This window comes from Diadema setosum, chromosome 16 (genome assembly GCF_964275005.1).
Source record: "Diadema setosum chromosome 16, eeDiaSeto1, whole genome shotgun sequence".
Taxonomy (NCBI): Eukaryota; Metazoa; Echinodermata; class Echinoidea; order Diadematoida; family Diadematidae; genus Diadema; species Diadema setosum.
This window is the reverse complement of record NC_092700.1, coordinates 8,378,947-8,393,221: the sequence shown is the minus strand read 5'-3', so window position 1 is coordinate 8,393,221 and position 14,275 is coordinate 8,378,947. Positions and strand designations below refer to the sequence as shown.

At 40.4% G+C, this 14,275-nt stretch overlaps 2 protein-coding genes across 2 annotated transcripts; one reads left to right on the top strand and one right to left on the bottom strand.

The window, feature by feature from the left end:
* The first annotated feature begins 9,895 nt into the window (after positions 1-9,895).
* Positions 9,896-12,886, top strand: LOC140240255 (cellular tumor antigen p53-like). Its single transcript, XM_072320044.1, is given in 4 exon segments — positions 9,896-9,926; positions 11,447-11,774; positions 11,776-12,091; positions 12,779-12,886. Coding segments are annotated over 4 exon segments (783 nt in total).
* Positions 12,887-13,239: 353 nt separating this feature from the next.
* Positions 13,240-14,067, bottom strand: LOC140240254 (uncharacterized). The gene has a single exon (XM_072320043.1). The coding sequence runs from the start codon at positions 14,065-14,067 to the stop codon at positions 13,240-13,242; it is 828 nt and encodes a 275-aa protein (XP_072176144.1).
* Positions 14,068-14,275: the final 208 nt, after the last annotated feature.

Genomic DNA, 14,275 nt, shown 5'->3' with positions numbered 1-14,275 from the left:
AGATAACTTTTGACCTGACCATTCTCCTCACCGCACATCTGGTATTACCCAAGGATCATATGTTCCAAATTTGAAAAACAAGATATGAACAAATAGAGAAAAAAGCGCAAGTTGTTTGAAAAAAGTAACGAAAAAATGATGCACATATGCCCTTCTATCACTTGAACTTTTGACCCCTATATTGACTTTTGACCTGATCATCCTGCTCACCGCACATCTGGTATTGCCCAAGGATCATGTGGTCCAAATTTGAAAAAAAAAGAAGATAAATAGAGAAAAGAGAACAAGTTGAATAAAAACTCAAACATTTTTGTAACAGACAAACCAACCAACCAATCAACAGACAGGAAAAGTGATTACTAGGTCTCTGCCAGAATGTTGTTCAGTCGAGACAAAAATCTAATCTGATCATTGACTCTCCAGTGTGCATATTATGTACAAGGTTTAAAGTTTATCCGCGACTTTGTTCTGGAGTTATCGCTATTTTAAGGTATGTAATGACCTCTGTGACCTTTGACCTTCTGACCCCAAATCTCATCAGACCGCCATCCTTGCGATGTGCATACATGTACCAGATTTGAATTTGATCCATCAATTGGTATTATAATTATCATGAAAACAAGTCCTTGTGAGATATGAAATGACCTCTGCAACCTTTGACTTTTGTCTAGCTCATGACATCAAAATCTAATTAGGTCATCACCCCAGTGTGCAAGCATGTACCAAGTTTGTAGATGATCCGTCAGTTGTTTCTTAAGTTATCGTGAGAATGAAAGTGTGACTGACAGATGGATGGACGGACAACCTGGAAACATTAATGCCTCTAGCGACATTTTGTGGCGAAGGCATAAAAAACAAATTGTATGGTCATTATAGAATTGAAAATTCTTCAAAAGTGAAATCATTGGAAATTATCCTTCATCTATAGATTTGTGCCCCTCAAATTCAGTTCAGTTGCTTTACAGTACAACATGCAGCCTGGAAATCGGGAAGACTGGGATGTAATGCTACCATCATGATGGAGTTTTCCAATTTCTCTCCAGGTCCAAAGCATATTCTTAAGGCTTGGCATTTCAAGGTTTTTACTCTAACTTCAAAATCTATAGCCATATCCACTGCATGTGCTATTAAAGGGAAGATAAACCCCAAGAACAATGTGGATTGAGTGAAAGCAGCAACATTAGTAGAACACATCAGTGAAAGTTTGAAGAAAATCGGACAATCGATGCAAAAGTTATGAATTTTTAAAGTTTTGGTGTTGCAACTGCTGGGTAAGGAGACTACTAGAGGTTATGACGTATGAGTGGACTACAATACAAAGAAAATAAAAAGGGAATTCAATGAAAATTCATTTTTCATGAAAATTACATATTCCATCAACTTGATACTGACATATGTTAGGGGTAGCACTTATTTCCCCTGCTTTCTGAAAGCGGTTAGTCAAGAACTCTTTCATTTTGCTAGAAAAGTGAATTTTTGTGGAATTCCTTTTATATTTCCTTTATATTGTGGTCCTCTCATACGTCATATCCTCTAGTAGACTCCTCATCCAGCGGTTCCAACACCAAAACTTTAAAAATTTATAACTTTTGCATCGATTGTCTGATTTTCCTCAAACTTTCACTGATGTGTTCTACTAAATGTTACTGCTTTCACTCAATCCACATTGCTCTCTGGGTTTGTCTTCCCTTTAATTTAGCATGATTTCGTACTTATGGAAACTAAGTGAATCCTAATACCAATCTTCCAAGAAATTGCAAACTCACAGATGCCTATTTTCTAACACAAAAAAATTATAACATTGAAGTAATCCTTAAATTCATTTGATCACATTCATTCAGGTTCAGATATATCCTCCCCCAAAGTAGAGATAAATGGGATTAAAAAATTATTAAAAAAAGAATTTTGTAAAGGTTTTCCACCTCTGACTAGTAAATTTGTTGTGGTATATTTTTATCCCACATTCTAATCTATACGTGTGTTTTTTTTTTTCATTAAAAGAAATATAAACACCAGTATAAAACAAGAGCCCCGGGGGGCTAGATGCTTACCCGAATATCGAGGTCAATACATTTGATGCAATCCTCCTGTAAAGTAAGGCCTCTTCTCCATTTTGCTATGAACCCCCTCCCACCAAAAAACAAACAAACAAACAAAAAGCAAAAAAAAAAAACATAAAAGAACATTGGATCGTTCTCCCGTAAGAATGATTCCAAGCAAGTTTGGTTGAAATCTGCCCATTGGTTCTGAAGAAGATAGAAATTTTTCTCCACTCCCCCACACCCCCCCCCCATTCGCCCTCCAAACTTTAACTCCCTTGGAACCCAAGGGGGCCATCCTACATATTTGCCATGAACAACTTATATTCTTCATCTATAAAGGTATCGACATGTACAAAATATACCTTGACTGTAATAATAAGAAAACAGAATAAGTTTACACCCTCTTCCCCTTGGGACCCCTCCCTTCCCCCCCCCCCCCCCCCATGCCATGAATTGCCATGAACATCATATACTCTTTATCTATAAGGTATCTACACAAAACATATCTTGACTGTAATGCTTCTGGGGCTGAAATATGAAAATGTCTTTTTCTTCTTGGGACACCCCCCCCCCCCTCACCGAGCTCCAAGGGGGCTTTCCTAGGTATTGCAATTATAGTTACGTTCAGAAGGGAGCCCTTAACCTCGAAGTTAGGAAACTTCGAGGTTAGAGCTTGTAGTTAGGGACTGTGAAGACGCACTCGTAGTTAGCAAACCTCGAGGTTTGCTCGATGTTTCGAGCCACGAGAAATCTTATGGTTAGCGCTCTAACCACAAGCCGTGGGGGGTCCCCACTCGTAGTTACGCACCGTGTGGACACAAAAAACAACGAACTCGAAGTTAAGAGTGACCTCGCCGTGAACCCCAGCCCCCACAATTTCCCTCTGCTTCCGGGTCAACCTCCCAAACGCACCGTACCCAGCACAGTATCTAGCAGCAGTAACGTCATTGGTGGCGGAAAGCTACAGCTAAGCACGTCATGCTGTACGACCATCTCTCAAGCTAGTCTGTTCTTATAAATATGTCAAAATTCAAAAGTTGCATAGGCCTGCCTGAAGTTTGCAAGCCAATCTTCATCACTCCATTCCTCCATAACAATGGTGTTCCACCAATGTAGACTCTTGGGGAAAACCCACCACCTTCGCGGTTGTCTCTCTCGCGCAATTGCTATGTTCATCATGAGCTCCATGGATTCTGTTAGCAGCATTCGCTGCCTGAAATGGCGTTGGTATCGCTCCCTTCTATCAGCTTCTTCTGACAGGTATCGTTTTTGTTTCAGTGACCTCACGATCACTGGGACAAGAAAATCGGAAAAATCCACCGATGACTCGCATTCGAGGGCCAGCGGAATCACCGCCCATTTTGCCGGCTCCATTTTCCTTCACTTTCAGATTTGAATTTTCCCGGTCGATGGCGCGCCCGTTCCCGCGCACCCCTCGTAATCTCGTATTGGGGTCACCGCGAAACTTCCGGTTTTGTGGTTTTAACATCGAGGGAGACCCACTCGTAGTTTCGGGGGGCAGAAGCGTAACCTCGAAGTTTCGTAACCTCGAGGTTACAATTCGTCGTGTGGACACACGTCGTAGTTAGGGGGCAAAAGCTAAACCTCGAAGTTTCCTAACTTCGAGGTTAAGAACTCCTGTCTGAATGTAACTAATGAAACTTATGTTCTTCTCCTATAAAGTTATTCACATACATCTTGACTGTATAAATGCTTTTGGGTCTGGAGCAAATTAAGGTTCTCCCGGTTATCTCTTTTGGCCCCTACCCCTGGACCCCCTGCCCAACATGAACAGCAACGGGACCGTACCCCCTAAGGATGATTCCCACCAAGTTTGATTGAAATCAGCTAACTTGTTCTGGAATAGAAGATGAAAATGTGTTTTTCCCTTGGCCCCACCCCAAATTTTCACCCCCTTTAGGGACCCAAGGGGGCCATCCTGGGTCTTGCCATGGACAAACTACATTCCTCATACATAAAGGTATCTACATACAACATATCTTGACTGTACTGATTGTGGGTCTGGGGAAGAAGATTTTTAAAGTTTACCCCCTCTTTTCCCTTTGGGGCCCTCCCCCTAGGGGCCACATGCCCAACATGAACAACATTGGTACCCTACCCCATATTAAGGATGATCCCCACCAAGTTTGACAGGAATCTGAGATTTGGTCCTGAAATAGAAGATCAAAATGTGTTTTTTCCCCTTTCGCCCCCATCCAAAACTTTCACACCCTCTAGGGCCCAAGGGGGCCATCTTTGGTCTTGCCATGAACAGACTTTATTTTTTATATATAAAGGTATCTACATACAACATATCTTGACTGTACTGATTGTGGGTCTGGAGAAGAAGATTTTTAAAGTTTACCCCTTTTTTCCCTTTGGGGCCTTCCCCCTGGGGGCCACATGCTCCACATGAACAACTTGGGGTCCCTACCCCTTAAGAATGATCTCCACCAAGTTTGGTTGAAATCCCACCACCGGTTCTGGAGAAGAAGATGAAAATGTAAAAAAAGTGTACGCACGACGCACAAGGGACGACGGACAAAAAGCGATCGCAATAGCTCACTCTGAGCTAAATATGATACTTATCACTGTTTGCAAACACATGATGGGTTTCTTGAGGATATCCCAGCATCTCTCCTCACCTCAGCTGAGGTCACAAATTCCAAGAGTGGCTTCATGTCCCCACTTACAAGAAGGGGAACAAATTTGCCATGCTAAATAATGGAAACAAAAGGAGAATATATTATCTACTTGGGAAACTTAACTCTACACTTACAATTAACACCGATCCTAAAAATTCAACTTCGTGAGTTGGTACCCACGGGAGGTTAAAGCTAAAACACAAGAAGCAGGATAGATGTAAACACAAATCCTGCAAATCTTAATAGTTTGAACATTTGGGTTTTATTTTTTGATAATGAATCAATAAAATAACTACTCTTTGTAGTTGTTGCTCAGTACACAATGCAGTATTATTATAACTTTTGATTTTCTTTCTAATAATTTGCAAAACAGGAATTTACATCATCCGCTCAACTTTGTTAACAATACCAATACACTTAATATTAATTATCATTATCATTATTAATATTATTATTGTTATTGGCATTACTATTATTCATTTATTTCATCAAAGAAATAGATTGAATACAATGAAATACAACACAAAAAGTTACAAGCAACTTAATGGGAAGGGAAAAATATTCAAAACAGAATAAATGCCATATGTGGGTCAGAGTGACAAAAGCAAACATATAAAATATAAAATATAAAATATAATATACAAAATATATTTTTCCCCTGAAGTGCCCCACCCCCAAATTTTAACCCCCTACAGGGGGCCAAGGGGGTAACCCCCAGAGTTCTGAAGAAAAACTTTCCTTCTTCACTTATAAAGGTATCTACACAAAAAACATTGTGACTTTCCTTCTTCTGGGTCTGGAGATGTTTGAAATTTACACAGTATTGGGCCTTCAGGGCCCTCCCCCTGGCCCCCATTGGGCCCTACAGTTATCATTTGAACAACTTTGCATCCCCTACCCAGAAGGATCATTTCTGCTAAGTTTGGTTGAAATTGATGAAAATGTAAAAGTGCAATGATAGTGATTCGTAACCACTCAAGGCAAGAAGGACAGGGTCCGTAATCATCTTTTGAGAAGGAAATTTCATCTTCGTTCAATCTCCAAGACAACAGTAGCTCTCAACTTTTCTTTTCCAATACTTTCACATTATGCATGTTGTCCCCTTTGTTTCTGAGGATTTGCAGAAGATGTTTCTCTTTTTCTGTTTTTCTTGGTTTTGTGTGTCATTTGATGATTGCTTTACTTCTAGTCTCATCTTGATGCTGTTTTCCAAGAACATGTTGCGAAAAGTTTGATACCATTTTTCTCACAGTAGGGAGGGGCAGCAATGCCTTGAATTATACACTCTGTCTGACTTCTTCTTACACCCATTCCGGGTTGTGGAGGACTTCTGTACTTTTGTGACATATATTGAACTATCCTGCACATCTTTTATGACTTCATCGTCAAACCTTTTCACATCCTCCGCATCAGATGTTGATGAGTCATTCGACCTGCTCTCACTCTCATTATCACTGGCGTCAGGCTCTATCAGTCTAGTATCACTGTAAGTTTCTGGACATTCATAAGAATGTGTAGGCGAGATTGACTCAGAATTTCTTGATGTGAAATCACTGTCAGATGAGTGTGATTTGTCCCCATCCTACTTCTCAGGACAAATAATTTGAATGACGAATGTTTGAAATAGAATTTGAAAAGTGCGAAAATGAACCAGAAATATATTACGCACGATACGGTAGGCCTTATCAGTATTATAGCATGCATACAAAAACATACATAACCATGCCACAGAGACACTGTACACAAAACACACTAGTATACATTTGCAATACATATATGTACACGTGTTTACACGTTCGGTACCGGGTTGACACGACCCAGTTTATAAATATGTGTATGTGGATAAAGTGAAGAATGTGCCCTGTGAAAGTACAGAGAAGCAGCCCCTTCAAATAAAATATTGGCTCGATTGCCAATGTAGTCGCACAGGTGATTTTTTATGCTTAAAGGGAAGATAAACCCCAAGAACAATGTGGATTGAGTGAAAGCAGCAACATTAGTAGAACACATCAGTGAAAGTTTGAAGAAAATCGGACGATCGATGCAAAAGTTATGAATTTTTAAAGTTTTGGTGTTGGAACCGCTGGATGAGGAGACTACTAGAGGTTATGACGTATGAGTGGACTACAATATCAAGAAAATATAAAGAAAATACTACAAAAATCCATTTTTCATGAAAATTACAAATTCCATCAACTTGATATTGACATATGTTAAGGGTAGCAATTGTTCCCCCTGCTTTCTGAAAGCGGTTGGTCCACTGCTCTTTCATAATTCTAGAAAAGTGAATTTTTGTTGAATATCCTTTATATTTTCTTTGTATCGTTGTCCACTCATACGTCATATCCTCTAGTAGTCTCCTCATCCAGCGGTTCCAACACCAAAACTTTAAAAATTCATAACTTTTGCATCGATTGTCCGATTTTTCTCAAACTTTCACTGATGTGTTCTACTAATGTTGCTGCTTTCATTCAATCCACATTGCTCTTTGGGTTTACCTTCCCTTTAATTGGTAATGGAGGTAGGACGTAAATGACTCTTCAACTCCACTCTTGTCTGAGCCCCGATGGTGAAATTCATTGCTAGCAGTCCGAACGAGACGCGTTACTCCCTCTTCCCCACTTACTACAGTGTTGCCCAGTTTGCAGTCTAGCAATATCCTCGTAAGATTTGAGGACCTTGTTGGTCTCCTCGGCGAAGTTAATGAAGGGATGCATCCGACAAAAAAATCTACCAAATTCTGCAGCCGGCTTCTTAACTTAACATCTTTAGGCAATGTCTCCCAGTTTTTTATCACTTCTAGAAGAAGCTCGGTCCTCTTTGCACTCATCCGGCTACTGAACTGCTGCATTGTAAGCCCGTGGTCCGTCATTGTAGATTTGATATTTAGTTATCAGTGCATTATTTATCTCCTCCATGTTTCTTTCACCGGAAGTACTCAGTGCCTTAGCAAGTTCATGCATTCGCAACTCAAAATGCCTTTACTACTGAATCTGTATCTCCACTTCCCATCTCAGTTAGGGCAAATGTCTTATGTGTCCCATCACTCAGGGAGTGTGCATTGAAAGTTCTGGTACTTGTGATTGTACTTGGTGGTCCCATCACCATATATATGATTTCCCAGTACTCCAGTAGAATCCCTTCTTTCAAAAATAATGAAAGTCACACATTCACTATGAAGATATCTATGTAGATTGTATTTATTTTCGTCCACGACAATAATTCAAGCACAGTAATCAATGGAGCTGATATTTTAGGTTTTCACTTTTTTGAAGCACTAAGTGAAAAACACTGTTAAAGCAAGGCAATGTCTTGATGTCATTTCCCATGGCCCACTAAACCAGTATATCTGGTGATATCAATCTGCAGTGATTTTCTATTCATGCAGAGAGAGAAATTTCAGTTAAATAGTGCAATGAAAATTTTGCACATCTCATTTCCGTAAGGTCATGATTTCCTATTCATACCTCTGCCATGTTCACACTGCAAGCTGTCTTGCGCTGGAAAAGTTTTACTGCAATAAAGCTCTGTTTCAAGGTTCTCCCCTCTTCCTCTGAAGTGAGCGAAGACTGTAGTATGCTGATAATTGTAAAATCAAACAGAATGACAATGATAAAACATACAATGCATTTTGAAGTATCATAGATTGATTGAGAATAGATGTGTTTATTCATTCATGATATCAATGATGTTACTCATTTTTTGGATAAGAATATCATGTTATAGTTTAGAGGGTATTTCAAACCAAAAACTAATTAAAGAAACTACTATACCTGTCAGGAGATTCAAAATTTGAAAGGCACTGCTGTTGGTTAGATAGTCTGGACTCTGCAGCATGTTCTTGGGAATTTCATCCCTGAAAATAACCCTCTTGCAATCAGGGCGAACACATGGCTGGCGAGTTTTGCTCGTTCTTTTTTAATGCCCTGTTCATTGTTCACTGGGCCAAGATCACTAAAGCCAAGAGCTTTCCACTTGAGGTGAAAAACAGACCACTTTTTAAGTTCATTTCATCCATGATGACACATATATTTCCTTAAATTCAGGCATTTCTGTCAATTCATGTTGGCTCATTATGTGTTCAAGAAGTTGGATATTGTTTCAGGGTTGTACATCAGTGAAGTGAGAATATCTAAATAATGTATTCTCATGGGAAAGCTGTAGAAAGCCAGAATTTCTTAAAAGATTGTACGCAGATGTGGACTTTGCATGGAGGGCGATGCACATCTTAGGTACAGATGGATGCCATCTCATCCCTCTAGAAGATGTTTTGGCAGCCTTTGCCTGCTGCTCCCACATGATCCTCTGTGCGGACCACTCTGGAAGTGAATTCACGAATGATTCTTCCCTTTTTAGTACATCGCGAAAGATATCATCCTGCTCTGCTGGTATCTCTTTTTCCTTCTTTTTCAACGATCTTTGATATTTTTGTTTCCAACTTTTCTATCTTTCTTTTCATCGTCTGAGTGGTTATTGTCGATGTAGTTAGATGCTGTTGGAGTGTTTCCCTTGATAGGTGTGCATATGGAAAGGGCAGTGATGATGGTGTTGTGGAAGACTTTGTATATGAGGCCGCAAGTGTGCTCCGATATATTCTGCAGTTTGATGTAGTTTGACTTTTGCAGGAGTTTTGGCCACATCATTCCGTCCTTCAGATGCATTCAAAGTCATGGGACGACCGTCATCGTCAGGGGGGTAAAACTTCCACGATATAAGGACTCGTGTAGGCGATAAGAGACTCAAAAGAAAAGGAAAGAAAGTAAAAAGAAGAAGAGTCATCCAATTAGTGACACGCGCAGCCAGGGGAACGAGAATATCTTTCCGTCCCCTCCAGGAAGGATGTGACCGCGCCTGGAACCTTGGCGTCCAGAATATCTCTGCATGTGCGGCCCCTATTCTTCTTCCAACTCTGCTGGGTCTGTCGGTACTTCCATTGGGATTTTCTTTTCTTTGTCCCGCCCTGCTGGTCGGCCCGAAGGGCTGCAGGGCGGCGTGGTGAGGTGGCGCTTTGGAGCCACTCCTCCCGCTTACCCATCAAGAGGTCCTGAGCTCCCTCTGTCTGCTGCACGTTTTTGTCTTTCATGTTCAATTTTCTTGGATAGTTTCTGTTTTTGTTCCTTGAAGAGTTTGTCCTGTGTGTCCTTAGCTGTGTAGGTTATTGATGATGATGATGATGTACGTGTACTGGATTCAGATGTTTGTGCGGTCATGTCATTTGAGAGGATGATTTCCGTCAGGTGTTGGAACATTTGAAGAGAAGTGAACTGAACTTGGTTTGCGCTTAACTGGAAGTGTTCCTTATTCGGTGCTCTGCATTTGAGTGTCTTTTGCATAAACTGCAACTGTGAGTATATTGCTCTTCGTGCAGTATTTTCTCCCTTCAACTTTAGTTCATCGTATTTATGTGAAGCTTCTTCCACAGTGGTCCATACCCCCCCCCCCCCAAGAGTCACGATGTCAGTTACAAGGGCAACAGCTTGCTTCCTCTCCTTGTTTGTACATACGTTTTGTACACACTTTTCAGAACTCATGGTGTCACAGTCACTGTGTTACAGAACATATATTTATATTCTATGTCATAATTCTACTGTCAATTAATTCTTTCCACTGGGTTCTACTTGGTTATTGTCATTGAGTCTCTGATACACCCATTCAACATTACCAGTTTTCAAAATGTTCATTAACTTCACAGATTTGGACAGAAAATCAAGTGCGCAAAAATCCATGTCCATTTTGCGTCACGGTGTTACGGTTCTAATTAATGGCTCATAACTCATTTATCACTGAAGTTTTATTCATTCTTTTCTTTTCAAAGTTGCTTGTGATGATAGTCATAGATACACAATAAAACATTGTTCTCAAGTCTTACTGATTGTTTATTATTTTAATACAGTTATGGAGTGAAAATCTAATCAAAGTGTCAGTGTTACAGTTCAAAGTTTACCTTATTTTGTTTTTTTATTAATGATTTATAATTTCAATCATGTCTTGTTTTATCTTGACGTGTTACACAGCTATGTCAAACATTCACTGTAAATGATTGCTTCTAACTACCTACAGGGAAAAATATATGAGTTGTGAGTACGACAATAAGATTTTACATACAGTTTGTACACACTTTGTTGAAGTCACGTTGTTACAGTCACGGTATTACTGTGCACTTAGTTATAATCTAAGTCACAATTCTACTGTCAATCAAAATTTTCTTTCACTGGGTTCTACTTGGTTATTGTCATTGAGTCTCTGATACACCCATTCAACATTACCAGTTTTCAAAATGTTCATTAACTTCACAGAGTTTGGACAGAAAATCAAGTGCGCAAATATCCATGTCCATTTTGCGTCATGGTGTTACGGTACTAATTAATAGCTCATAACTCATTTATCACTGTGAAGTTTTATTCATTCTTTTCTTTTCAAAGTTGCTTGTGATGATAGTCATAGATACACAATAAAACTTTGTTCTCAAGTCTCACTGTTTGTTTATTATTTACATTTATTGAGTGAAAATCTAATCAAAAGTGTCACAGTGTTATCGTGGAATTGCCCATTAAATAAACTTACGTCTACTTGACTGGTCATCTTCTTGAACATCTCCATCAGGGGCATCGTCTTCTTCACACGACTCTGCAGTGAAAATAGAGAGATGAGAGACTTGGGAGAGGGGGTTTGTCCAATGTTTCAAATTTTAGAAAGACAGTTGACTTCAGAAAGGTTGACCTACTTAAAGCACAATTCTCCGGTATGTGGCACTTTCAGTAGCTGTCATTCTAATTATGTTAAATGATCCCTCAACAGCCTACTATACAGATTTCTCCTCTGGACGTCACAGCCTTGTGGCCCTATACACCGCACCTCAAGTGGGCACAGAGTACTCCAAGTACCTCTTCACCTTCAAATGTTTTACATCATGTGTAGGTGGGCTCAACAGGAGAAAGATCCAGCTGGTCTTCACACTAGACAACAAGAGTGGGAATATCCTTGGACGTCATGTGTTGGATGTCAGGGTATGCGCTTGCCCAGGGAGGGATTGGAAAACGGAAGAGAAAGCCTTTGAGAGGTCCAAAGCACCTCAGAAGAAACCCCTCGAGAGGTTGGAGCAAAGTGACATTAGTGGTGGGCGTTACATCTTTCTCAAAGAAGGCGAAGAAGGACAAAGAGACGTTCTACATTGTGGTTCAAGGGTGTGAGAAGTATGAACTCTTCAGGAAGATCAAGGAGAGTCTTGACTTGATGGACTGTGTTGAACCGAGTCAGATCAGCCAGTACAGACAACAACAAGCTCAGCAACAAATGCAACTGAATCAACATATCTGCGATGAGCTGCAACGCTACTACAGGAAAAAAGAGTCGAAGAAACCGAGTGGGAATGAGAAACAAAAGTGGCACACCTCTCTCTCTCACGTATGTTTTTCTTCTATGCATATTTTACAAGAAAAATACTAAAACACTGCCTTTCAGCACTCTTTCGAAAAGTGGGTGTGATCATTTCCTGTACAATGTCTTGAAAAGATGTCATACTCCCAGACATTGAAATTTGTACCTCTGTGTTACTGTGACTGTCAATAGATCTAAAGAACTAAACTGGATCAAAAATCATTCCATGGGTTTCTAGATACCTTCCCCCTCCCTTTTCCTCATCGAATGAACCAGGATATTTTTTTTACTACACTGGGCTGTACTACCACAACTCTAGGAACATGCGGGTGAATGTATACTTCCAGCATATATGAATAAGCCTCTGTGGATTAATGTTGTACTGGTATATCAGAATGGAAAAGTGTTTTGGAATAAAGATGTTTAAGAATACTTGTACTCACCATTAAGATTGACATTGATACTGTCCAAGGACATCCCAGAACACTCGTTCATCTGTCCCTTTTCCATTAGCAGCAGTATTTTTGCGATCTTAGCTACCTGTAGTGTGTTCTCGGGCAATCTATAAAATTCTCTATGTACTTGGAATGTTGTGGCCCATAAAGGTGGCGAGTACATCCAGTTCATTGTCCTTCAGACATAATATCTGGGACGTGGTTGCCACATGTTTCCTCAGCTGAGTGGATGTGATGTTTTCTGGATGTTCTGCTCCAGACGACTGAGCACACTTTCTCACAGCATCACAACCCCTTTACGGTGTGGTACAACCTGGGCGTGCAAACAGGTACATATTGGACTCTAGGACTCCAGCATCTTGCCTAACGTTTTCATCTGCCAAAACATCAAGTGCTTCTTTCATTCCCTTCGTCAGAACCACAGGAACTGTTCTCCCTCTCTTTCCGGGTATTTCAACTCTTGACAGTTTCTTGCAAAGCTCCTTTTCAAGCTTGTTGAGGCCCTGTAGAACGTCTTTGTTGACTTCTCCAGTACGTTTTTTGTAGTTTTCTACTGTCATCCTTTCCACCTCTCCACTACGCTTCCTATTAAACAGGACAGTCTGGGCAAGCATAGCTTGACCCAACTTGGAGAAATCTTCCCTGCTTACAGAACCTGCTGTGATGTGTGCCATTGACTCCTGCACCTGGCCCTGGATGGTCTTGTGCACCTTTTGTATGTCAGATGACAAAGGAATTATTGTTTGTTGGTCTGTTCCTCTTTGCTGCGTACAGAGTCTTGAGGGCACCTGTTGAAACTTTCTCAGCCCATTCAATAGAGCACAGTTCACCAAACTGTTCAGCCTTTTCTTTCTGACTTGTGTCCATTTTTTTCAGTGCATCAGCCATAAGAATCCTGGCACACTTTTTGAGTGAGTGTCCTACTTTCAGCGCTAGTGAAGGTGTCTTATACTTCCCTGAGCTTTCATCCAAGCCTGCTAAATTGTTGACAGCTCTGACCACATCATCAAACACCTGTGGGTCAATGGTCTCAGACAAGCAGTTGATGCCTGGTCTTATAGATCTCATTTGAAGGAGTAGCCGACCCATTTCCCTCAACTTTTGTCCAACATAGTTGTAATGGTTTTCTGAATCCTGGAACTTTGACAGAAGTTGTGCACCTAGCTTTATGATTAAATCATCATGCCGCACTGCCAAACTAACATCATCATGAGTCATTCGACGGAAGACCTCATCCCGAAGTCTTACAGGCACTTCTTTTGGCATTGGCAGCATCATGGAACATTGAGACTGAAAACTTCCAGATCCCTTTCTTTCGCTTCCAACACACTTCTTTCTGTGTTTCCATAGGTCACTCCTAATGAACCATGCAAAACACTGAGTACAAGGCAAGAAGTCTTTCACTGCTGTTTCATATGTTGGTCGTTTGTAAGGAATGATCAGACCCTTTCCTTCTCTTAGAACTTGAAGATTATGGGAATGGTTGCCCTTATTGCGCAAAATCTCAAGTAAATTATGCCTATTCTTTGACTTCTTTGGATGTGCCATGATTCTTTTCACTTCAATTTCATTGGAATGATGCATTTCAATGTGTCGGGCAAATTTTGGTGTGTCTTTTTCACAAAAGACACAAAAGTGACGTTTGTCCCACTTCCTTCCAGTTGCATTATTTGCTGTTAGAACCTTGATATCCTGAGGTTTCTCTGCCATGTCCATCTCTTGATTTCCAGCATGGTTTTCTGATTCAGGTTAACTG

Excerpts from the sequence above, each read along its gene's own strand:
- LOC140240254 (XM_072320043.1), bottom strand. The coding sequence starts at position 14,067 with ATGGCACATCCAAAGAAGTCAAAGAATAGGCATAATTTACTTGAGATT.